Source organism: Megalops cyprinoides, chromosome 11, assembly GCF_013368585.1.
Source record: "Megalops cyprinoides isolate fMegCyp1 chromosome 11, fMegCyp1.pri, whole genome shotgun sequence".
NCBI classification, from domain to species: Eukaryota; Metazoa; Chordata; class Actinopteri; order Elopiformes; family Megalopidae; genus Megalops; species Megalops cyprinoides.
Genome location: NC_050593.1, coordinates 35,729,304 through 35,740,974, shown reverse-complemented (window position 1 = coordinate 35,740,974; position 11,671 = coordinate 35,729,304). Strand labels below are relative to the sequence as shown.

Here is an 11,671-nt window from a genome sequence, read left to right as displayed (position 1 = left end):
ATCAGCTGTGATTCAGCTTTTCAGCTACTGTACATAAAACACAACAGCACTGAGGCCAAAACAGCGTTACAATCCCTGACGACATTGAGACATCATGTTTGAATGTGAGCACTGTCCTTTAGCTCGGGGGGATAAGCATCACTGCAGTACGTATAGAGCTGGAGATGTCCGTTTCATTAGTTAGGAAGACTGTGGTAAATTCAAGTCATTCAGGAAGTAGTTTGATGCTTTTTCAGTCCTGGTGTACAGGGTGTTCAAAGCCCCGCTCGGGTGCTGCAGGTGAGGGGGAGACAGTATAATAAATACACTGTCTGTTCCAGGTCCTCAGTGGGCAGTTCTGTGCTGGCAGCCTGGCTGGGGTGTGCTGTACGCGGTATGCTGGAGGGATGATCTCAGTCCCCCTACCCCCCCAGCCAAACCGCGTTCCCACTGGCCTCCCCTCGCCCCCGCCCCCGCCCCCGCCCCCGCCCCCGCCCGGTGGAGAGGGGTCAGTACGGCGTGAAAAGAATGGTGGAGCCCGCGGCGGGGCGCAGTGGCCCGGGGGCGGCCCGCAGGAAGGAGGGGGGCAGGGGGGCAGTCTGAAACAGGGGCGTGTTCGGGCGGGGGTGCAGGGACATGGAGGGCGCGGTCGTGGGGCAGAAAGGGCTGGAGATGAAAGCGGGCGACAGCGGCTTCACCAGCTCCTTCTGCAGGGCGAGTTTAGCCTGCGGGGGAGAAGAGACCCGGGCGTTAACACAGCAAAGAGCGAATCACACTACAGCGCTACCACGCTACAATGCTACATCGCTACATCCCTGCAGTACTACATTGCTACATCGCTACATCGCCGCATTATTACACTGTTATAACGCAACATCTCTATAGCACTTCACCGCTACATCACTACATCCCTGCAGTACTACATTGCTACATCGCTACATCGCCACATTATTACACTGCTATAACACAACATCTCTATAGCACTTCACCGCTACATCACTACATTGCTACAGTGCTACATCGCCGCATTATTACACTGCTATAACGCAACATCTCTATAGCACTTCACCGCTACATCACTACATTGCTACACTTCATTGCTACAGCACTACATTCCTGCATTAGCACATTGCTACAGTGTTACAATGCTACAGTACTTCATCGCTAGATCACTTCATTGCTACAGAACTACATCTTTACATCCCTACATCGCCACAACACTACAGTGCTAAAGCAGTCTCTGCTCATTAGAGTACACTGCCAATCAAAGCGAGCCATTTCCTGGGAACACAAAGCTGGCGGTGACGCACAAATCCAGTCTGAAGTTTTATGAGAAGTCGTTCCACAGTAACTTGTTGTTCTGTGAGACAGCGGCTTCAGCTTGATTCAGTTTAGCTACAAAAATATGACTCATGACGAGCTCCAGTCACATGCTGGGCAGATTCACTGCGAGAAGCCTACATCACATAACGTTATATCCCAAAACACATCATATTCGGATAGGTACATAATAAAAAACCGTCCAGGAAGAGGAAGATTAGTCATCCACAGCATTAATCCTGGATAACAGTATCAAACTTCATGACAATCTGAAGCACAGAGCTCTGCTGGAGGAGACCTAAATATGTCTTACTGCCAGAACACTGGAGCTACGCTGCTGCTTGCTGTAAGGGCTGTATTTGGGCTTCAGCGGTTTCCCGGCAACTCGGTCCTTGTGTCTCCGGCTGGAAATGTGCTGGAAAAAACAACAAAATACAGAGGATTCGGGGAGTCGGTTACAAATTTAAGTAACATTCTCATGAGGCTGATAAACAGTGTAATGTGTTGAGAGACACGGACCGCTGTGTGCACGCCGTGCTCACTGACATACATACATACCTGTTTCAGTTGGATTTCAGAGTTCACGTGAACGTCACAGATTTCGCAATGAAACGTCTTGTTCTGCAAACCCGATCCCTTCATCACAGTGGCTTGGACCTTGAGTTTGGAGCCCGGTCTGGGATAGGCCTTAATTGGACCCGCTCCATTTCGGGCTTCAAGCATGGTTTTGTGCTTTGAACCTTTATGGAGGAAAACGCGTTTCACAAACGAAATGCTGCTTATTTGAAAGCCTTTACCACTGTTCCCTGTACTCCATCTTAGGCCTATTTAAATATATAGTGATATACCCATTAGCATACAAAATACAAGCATTCAAAAACCAGAGAACACCAATACAGGACTAACACAAAAAGGTGAACAGATAATGAAATAAACATGAAAAAATGACAGGTACCATCACAATGATTTCAACAGTGTACACAGAGTACATGCTTGTTATGTTTACACAAGTTCAGTAATACTACAACTGAATAAATAAGGCATGATAACCACACAGGCATTATGAATACAGACGGTGCAATGGGTAGACATGATGTTAACGTCGTTCGGGGAGAACGGAGCTAAGAGGTAACAGACAGCAGCACACCTGTATTGTGAGCCTCCAGCTGTGACAGGGAGTTGACAGCCACTTTGCATAGCGAGCAGTACAGGAGCTTCTTGGCTTTCTCCTCCTCTGACTCCACGCTTGGCGGTGGCGCGGGCGTGGGCGGGGCTGGGGGCGCAGGCGCGGGCGCAGGCTTAGCACTGTTCCTCACGGCCGGCCCCTGTGCCCCCGTCTCCGCGGGCGGGCTGGTGGACGCCGGCTCGGGCACGGCTTTGGCGAGGCCGGACACAGCGGAGGCTGCCGGGAGGAAGGCTTCCGGCGGAGAGCAGGCCTTGGGCCCGTTCGGCAGTGCCGAGTTTTTCTCTGAGAGGGGGAGAGAGATGCAACCCGACAGTTAGTCTGGGGACGTGACTCATACCTTCAACCAAATAAGAGAGGAAGAAAATAAGATAAGTCTTCGTGACGCCTTTTTGTGACTGTGGGTTGCGTAACACTGACGCAGTGTAGTGCGGGAGATACAGCGAGGCTGTCAGACTGCTTCTTCTGCAGAGGTGTCCACATGCCATCCATGACACCACCTCAAACCACCCCACCCCTGTCCCTCGCTGGGGGGGGGGTCACACTTCTGCATCCCTAATGTCTCCTCTCACCCCCCCCCAGGAGGCATTCAAACAAAAAGTCCAGCACATTACTCCCCCCACTAAATTACTGCCACACCATGCTACAGTTAAGAGTGCTGCTAATTTGGGTTGTGCTTTGCAGTGTGCATGGGTTTTCTTTTTTGGTTTCAGCCATTTCTTTTTCGGTCTTTTTGGTCTGTGAGAAACCAGAGTTGAGAACGTCAGCCTGGTCTATGAATAAATTTCATCACATTAGGTTGTCATGTTAATCTACATCAGATAAGTATGCGGTGAAACCCCAGGCCTGAATAACAACACAAAGCTCCTTGGCTTGTGCTCAGTTTTCTGTTCTCGTCAGATAAAAGAGGTGATGACTTCTGACACGTTCCTGAATCTGGCCACCTTCAGCAGGATCTACAGCAAGCACAGAGGGGGGGGAACTTTCATCACAGCTCATTTCCTTTTCCTTCACCGTCCTTTCCAGCAATTCTGACTTGGTAAACTTCCAGACCCTTTCCCCCCTAACTGTTTTTGAAAGGAAAAGTCAATGTCAGTTCTTAGCGCTCGCTGTATTTGTGCCGATAATCCGGTGCTCTGTGAGGCGTTACATAAAAGTGCCGCGTTACGTAAATAACAGAGGCCGGCAATTTCACTGATTCAGGCCTTCAAGTTCCTCAGTGGAAACTAAATCCGACTTCATCCTCTGCTGCCAGAATTTCGGAGAGCAATTACAGGCCTCCTGACAGGGGTCTGGGTCTGAACGCAGCTTACAGTAACACAGCCACATCACAGTGAGGGCCCCGGACAGAGTGACGCTCATCCGGGGCGATCTGTGTAAAGAAACCAAACACTAACGCACACTGCTCTAACGGAGCAGCGGCACTGACGGCTCTCACCAAAGCTATCTGAGCCGCTCAGAGGAAATTGTGGTGAAAACTCTTAGTGGAGTCCTAATGGAGTTTTAATTTTGATTTCTCAGGCTGGAAATACAACCCATACCAGTACAGGAGTGTGGTGTAGTGGAAAGGAGCAGGGCTTGTATCCAAAAGGTTGCTGGTTGGATTCCCCGCTGGGGCACTGCTGCTGTACCCTTGGGCAAGATACTTAACCTACAATTGACTCAGTAAATCCAGCTCTATAAATGGATAACATTGTAACCTATACGTAAGTCCCTCTCAAAAACAGCATCTGCTAAATGACAATAATGTAATGTAAAGTAATACACAAAAGGAAATCTTAATTTATCCATAAAATTACACGGAAAATACCCTGACACACTGTGACCCAATGGGCTTTTCTTTACTAACCTGAACTGCACAAACAGTGATATAAACACACATGCCTCCAACCAGACCCTGTGCTTCTGTAGAGAATCTGTTTTCATGTAATGAGACGCATTCTTCTGTCTGAGCAGCTTCTAGAGATACATGTCGAAAAGTCCTGCACCATGTAAAGAGAAACTCTACACTGTTCAAAATGTATTCACTGTCAAACGCCAACAATGCAGCAGATGGTAGTTGAACGAAATCTCTCTCAGTTTCCTTGTACTGGGCCCTGTCTCCTCAATGTACTGTTGCAAATTGTTCCACATTATGGCTGTCTCCCATTCTGTGAAGCCAGGCCTGTAAACAGCGTGATGTTAAGATGCCTTTTTTTCCTTCAGAGTGAACACCAACAGCTCTGATGTGAACAGCGAAGTGTGTCACCTGCTGTTCCACCTGCCCCACATCCCTTCTCCTCTCCCCCTCAACTCAAGCACCAATCACTCCAAACCCAGCAGACTCTCACCACCTCTGCTGCCTGACTGCAGCCAATCAAAGACAGACATCTTAATGCGCTTCAATGGAAACACAGCCTGAAATCACCATCCAGGTCAGTGACAGAGAGGACTGATTTCCCTGAAGGGTGATCTGATCACAGCCCCCACCATGACTAGCCAATCCCAGCACTGGCTGAGTGTATGGACAGCCAGTCCCAGCACTGGCTGTGTGTATGGCCAGCCAATCCCAGCATTGGCTGGGTGTATGGCCAGCCAATCCCAGCGCTGGCTGTGTGTAAGGCCAGGTCACCTGAGAGGGGCACGTGTCTTCTACACTTACCTCTGAGTATGACGATCAGATCAGAAATGAGTGGGATATGGTTTCAAACACTCCACTCTAATGAGCTCAACACTCTCACCTCACAGCCACCTTCCAGTAATCAACCCTCTATGGCTACCATTACTCATCAGTGGAAGAATATCAACTATGAGCATAAGAAATGGACTACAGATACACACACACGCACGGACACACACACACACACATACACCCATGAACGAACGCACACACACACACACACACATACACACACACACTAGCAGGTGATAAGTAATGATAATGAATAAGGCAGCAGAAAGCATCCAGAGCCGCTCACAGACCCGACACAATGAAGGAGAGTGAAGAAGAACAAAAAGGAGGCATTAACCTGTTTGGTCAGAGCTGCAGGCAGTGACCGCGGTGGAGGCGCTGACTGGCTTTGCGCTGTCCTTGGTAGGAGCGCTTTTCTGCTTATTTTTCGTCTCCTGCGCTTTCAGCTTCTTGGCGTGTCTGCTGCCTTTGTAGTGTGCCTCGGCTTGGCTCTACAAAGGGGAACAAATGAACCATGCAATCAGGCTCATTTCACACTCTGGATCGCACAGCACGGGACGCAAAAAACGCAGGAAAACACACAGCGTCCAACAGCAGCCTGCCCTTCCAACAGGCTAAACAAAGGCACGAATGTTTTAAAGATATCTTTTTGATTGTCTTTGATTCTTCATCAATCTACTGAAGGGTGAATGTCCATATAATGTCTTTATGAAGAAATAAAATGAGGATAAATGTATTTGATCAGAGCATAGAGCTGGTGCCTAATAGTGAGCTAGTTGGAAAACTGGTTTGGCTGTGCCCAAAGTCACAGATTTATGCTGGAAAAAGCAGTGTCTTCAGAAATTCAGAAGAAAGTTTAATGATGAATTAGGCCAATTTGACTTTCACACTAGATAGCAATGAAGCTTTACTTTTGTATTTTCACGAGATCAAAGCAGGTACATCCAAGACCAGCAGGAAATCTGCTTACCTTTTAAATTTCTGAATACTTTTATTTCTATGAATGCCTCCCAAAGAACATTTTAGAGATATTGCTACTAGCAGCGGAATACTGCAGACAGATATTACACTGCCTGAAGTTGGTTGGGGTTAAATAATTATTTGGGTAGCTGTTGATTACTTCACATTACAATATCAGATCTTGCATGCTCTCAAATCAAATATCAGTTATTTTTCATATTATTTCTTCATGAGTATTACTTGTCTGCAGCTGAGGTATAGAGTGTAGATTCTACACAAAATACCTGCACTGTCCCTCTAGGCCACTGTTTCTCAGTCCTACTCCTGGAGCCCCCCTCTCCTGCATATCTTCCATCTATCCTTGCTCCAAACATGCTTTTGATTAAATCAGGTGTGCTCGGCTAATCAAAAGTACCACTGATGAGTTAAGTCAGGTAGGTAGAGCAGGGAAAGATGGAAAACATGCCGAGCATGGGGGCCCCAGGGGCAGGATTGAGAATCAGTGCAGTCTAGGCAATTAGTGAAGGCATTTTCAAGATATTTTAATAATCCATGTTTTTTTTAGGATGAGAGGAAAATGGAAGAGTATGATTGAGGTGTCTGTAATATATGAGTCCTCTCTATTTTCACAGAACAGTAAGGTGAAACCCTTCTCAAGAGAAGCCACTCAGCTGTGGTGTATAAATCAAAGCCATAAATCAGAGGGGAATCACAGCTGACATAAAATAAATGCAGCAGCTTTTCATAACTTCTCCATTTACCACACCAACAACCATTCAAATAAAACACTAAGGGAATTGGGAAATATTTAGGCATGTTTTTTGTGCATATGTGTGAATCAATTAAATATGAAATATAAACATCATTTTTTCTGTCTGTAAAGGTGCCTGTATTGAAAGAAATATATTAACTCTCATGGTTAATATGAAATTTCTTTTTGTTTTTTTTTCAAAGCAAAAGAAATTCATAAATAATGCAAGCAGTTAATGCAATGGCACAGAGTGAAGACTATGAGCACAGTTCTGCAGGTCTCAAACGGAGTTCTGTATGCCACGCTGTCCACGTTCTGCCACGCTCAACCCCTCAGCAGACGCAGAAGACATGGATGTCTGTGCACCGAAGACGGAGCGGAGCAGCCCATGAATATGTTAGCAGGATACAGCGCCGGTACAATCAACAGAGAACACACATCAGGAGCCGCCTGCCTCTCCCATAATGTGGCATCTGCTGGTACCATCACTTACCATCACTGCCAGACTCATTCAGTGATGTGACAGACATGGCAGGGCGTACAGCATTCACAGAGAGAAGCGCCGCGCATACGAGGGTAAAGCACTAAAGGTCTTTGAGTGAGATGTGTTGTTTGGTACACTGAGTGCACAGACGTACAGTATGTATGAAGATATACACACAATCCAGCTATGACTGCTGCCATGAGGCTGGGGAACTCTTTATTTATTATTACAGGAGATTCCATACACGTGCATAATGGATCTTTGAATATCGTCATTCATAGTAAAGCACAGTAAAAAAAAAAAAAAAGAAAGGATCAGTGTGGATGCCACCACTGTAGAACACAGCAAATATGTAATCTACAAACACATACACAGGAAGAGATGTAAGAGCACCCAAGAGAAAGGCTTACACCGGCGCAGGGAGATAGCAAGTCTTCCTGATGATATCTGCGAACGCTGCCATTTGCCTGCAATATGAGTGTTTACTCCGTGTTATACCACTACGAGAGGCCCGGCACGGGCAGACACACCTGCTCACGGTCACAGCCTGGCCCACACCACGGTATTGTCCAAGGTTTTCATTTGTTTCTCAGCACAATGAGCTGTACATATTTATAAACCTGTAGCCCAAATCCAAGATAACGGCAGTGCTTTGGCTATTCTGTGTGGCTGGAAAATGCTTTCTCTGTGTTCCCCCCCATTGTAAAAACCTTGTGATGACGAGTGGTGTGAATTACACTATTACATTATTGGCATTTAGCAGACACTCTTATTCAGAGTGTCCGATTTACACAGGTTACTGTTTTTACATCTTATCCCTTTATAAAGCTGGGTATTTACAGGGGCAATTCTGGGTTAAGCACCTTGCAAAAGGGTACAGCAGCAGGGTCCCAGCAGGGAATCAAACCAGCAACCTTCTAGTTATGAGCCCTGCTCCTTACCACTATGCTACACTGTCAGCATTCACTGATGTGCAGTTCACTAAAGAATGAATCTTCTTGAACAAATCACTGTGTAGTCCATATTGGTTCTCTAAAAAAAATATTCTTTCATTTGACTCAGCAGTCGGGCAACCCCCAAATATGCTCTGAGAGAGAACTATGTCAGCCTATAGAAATTAAAAAAAAAAAAAAGAAATGATTGGACGATTCTCACAATTGGACAAAAAGAAGTTACACTGGGGCAGGCTGCTGTTTAATTTACTACCTTCATAGATTGGGGAGGTAGATATGAATGAATCCGTTAGAAAAAAAGAGTAAAAATGCCCACTGCTGCTTGTAGTAATGAGCCTGGAGTCTGTGACACTGTGAGCATGTGTCGGATTCTGACTGCGTGTTTACAGCTGAATTAGGCCAAATCAGTGCTCTGCACATCCATGCTAGCTGTCCAAACGAACCGCCTTTTTTACAGTGTGTGACTGTCAGGATTTGTGTTTCATGCCCACATCTCACTCTTTTCATTTCTTTGAAATATGTTCTGCCTACTTACGTTGGTGGTTATCTGTGTTTTTTTTTCAATGCTTTGTAATGTCTAAAACATTCATAAGGCTGGAATAATTTATAAACACTTGTTTGAAAGTGCATCTCTGTATGTTGTAGCTAGGAGAAATGTCCAAGCCAATAGTTTACATATCCATACTGTCCATAATTCATAATCCATAATGTAACATTCCGAACAGAGCCCTGCTGGGACCTGCATTTTTAATGACGTGTTTGGCAGTCTCTGTGACTCAGATGATTACTTGAGAGGCAGCTTTGTCTTTTTCTCCCAGGTTTTGGCCTTCTGTTCTGAAGGCAGGAAGATTAATCCACCAAGTCCTGAGATTCCAGCCCCTTCTAATAGCTTTTTTCACAGAAAACAGATGATCCTCTTTTCTGGAGAAAAACGGCCACTTTTAAGGGAGTAATGCCTCTGTATGAGTAATTGCTTACTGGAACCACGGAAAACACAGAGAAAAAGACATCGCTGCCTTCCAACCCCTCTTATTTTGTTATCTATCAGTCTTATTGACCATCTTGTTGTAGTTTACTATTGCTATTATTTAGGCTTACCCAACACATGTTTCTATAGAAACATAACATCCATTTTGTACTATACCTATACATCAGCTGGATCTATTTAATGACACCAATCATGGCAAGCCTCTTTATAAAGGGGCATATAATAGCAAAAACACCACCTAGAATCCACTGCGCACTGCTTGTGGTATGGTGGTTCACAGTCACCTTCTGTACCTGAACCCAGTATATTTCTGAAAAGAAAAAAAAAGAAAAACATGCTTAACTCATTAACAGAGTCATTGAAGATCTGCTAAGATCCTCTGTCTTACTTGCACCTGAAGGGTAAAAGGAAAGTCAAGCTTTGATAAATTGCACAGGCTATATGGACAGTTCCATGCTTTCTATTAGCGTTCCATGTCTTCCATAGTGTTAGGGGCTGTGAGCTACACTGGACTGGCTCCAGAGCTTCCTCTACTTTCAGTTCATACAGGGTACCTCCATTATGCACCTGAAGATCAGGTCACAGCCAATGACATGGCAGCAAGAGGGGGGGGGGGGGGACTACCTGCTTGAGCTTTCTGCCTCTGTCTCTTCCTTGATTAGGCAGATTTTTACAAATCAATGGCAGGTCTGTCCCCTATAGGGGATACACACAGCCTTTTAGCAACACTCACAACTGACATGGAAGTGACACACCAATGCCAGTCATTTATTAATGCTACAAACAATTACACTGCAACTTAACATCCAAAATGCCTGTGTGCAAGCACAAATGTGCATACAAATACGTTGACACACAAAAACAAATACTGTACAAGGATTTCTAACACTTGTTAAAATGGAGGAACATGATGCCAGCTACTCGGTATATGTTCACGATTGTGTCTTTAGTCAGGTTCAGCCTTGGCTTCCTCTGTAATTTAGTATCAACCTGAGGCCATCAATTTCCACATAATGTACAGCAGGAACTTCAAAGCCCTTGGCAAAGTAAAGCTACTACTACTGTTACTAATTACAGTAATAATGAATTGCACTTACACTGTACCTTTCATGGATCTTTGATCGTGTTCTAGTCAAGGGGCTGGGTGATGTATGGCAGCCATTTTTCTCCAGAATAATCGCTACACATCATCCGAGCTGGAGAGGATGGGGCTTATTTAGCCAGTGGAACTGGAGGAATACTACTCCGCCAGATTTAGACAGCAAGGTTTGTGGCCAGGACACCAGGGAGCCCCCTGCTCTGTGTGATGACAGCCATGGGGTCTTTCATGATTGGAGTGAGTCAGGACTTCAGTTTAACATCTCACCCAAAGAATGGCATCACCCTATAGGGTAGTTTGCTGTATGAGGACATTGCCTTTCTGCTTATTCTGCAGTATGAGGACATTGCCTTTCTGCTTATTCCGTACTGAAGGCTGCCTGTTTTCCCAAAGAACTCAAATCCGTCAACAAACTCTTGATCTTCTTGTTGATCTTGTTGATCTTCTTCTTCTTTCTCAGTAGGTCTCCCATCTAGGCGCTAACAAAGCCAAGCCGCGTTTTACAGTTACCTTGTTACCTTGTTATTTAGCAGATGCTCTTATTCAGAGCGACAAATTGCATCCAATAAAGTGACATGAAAAGTCATACAAATGGGACAGTATATGGCTTCTGACGCCAGTTAGGTGAGAGATACAGGGTGATATTGGTTAATGCTACTGCTTTGAAGATTTGAAACAATTTGAAAGATTGAACACACACAGAATAAATTCTGCTGTCTGTTGAAAAGGACCAAAAGAAGGGCTGGTCTTCCTATCACTCCAGACGTGCTGAAGGAGAAGCTCAGCACAGGAAGCAGCACTCTGGTGAGCATTTTCAGGGTAATGATGGACTGTGGCAGTCCTGGTTATCTCTGGTAAAAAGGTCTCAGAATTATTAGTGTTTAATTGGAATTAATCTCAACATGTGCCTCAACAAGCCGAAATGAAAGCCTGTATTAAACTGAAAAGTGTTCTTGAGGACCCTTTGCCTGTGGTTTTGCCTACAGCATGATTGCTCAATTAAAAGGATGCATGCAATCAAGTGTGGGGGCATGTTCACTTTACGGAGATAACAGCAAACACTGCATGAACGCTTTCGCTAATCCTTAGCATGAGTCACGTTTTTCAAATCTGAGAACACTAAAGTGCTGTTGGAGCAAACAAATAGGGTAATGGCAATTAACTCTCAAATGCTCTCTAACAGTTATCAATCCTGACACAGAACTGAGATAAACACAAAATTGAGGCTGACAGTGCCCTAAAGCACAATTAAGATACATTTGTGAATGATAATTATAACTATG

The 11,671-nt window shown here is 45.2% G+C and overlaps 1 protein-coding gene across 2 annotated transcripts in view; it reads right to left on the bottom strand.

Moving 5' to 3' along the window:
• Positions 1-488: 488 nt before the first annotated feature.
• The window catches only part of LOC118785781 (zinc finger protein 385B-like), a 47,192-nt gene continuing 36,009 nt past the window's right edge, over positions 489-11,671 (bottom strand). For both annotated transcript variants that reach the window (XM_036540713.1, XM_036540712.1), the window contains exons 4-8: positions 5,491-5,644; positions 2,447-2,767; positions 1,858-2,039; positions 1,613-1,714; positions 489-704 (exon numbers count right to left, since the gene is read on the bottom strand). In XM_036540713.1, the coding sequence (XP_036396606.1) occupies positions 489-704; positions 1,613-1,714; positions 1,858-2,039; positions 2,447-2,767; positions 5,491-5,644 (975 nt within the window). The remainder of the gene's footprint in view (positions 705-1,612; positions 1,715-1,857; positions 2,040-2,446; positions 2,768-5,490; positions 5,645-11,671) is intronic.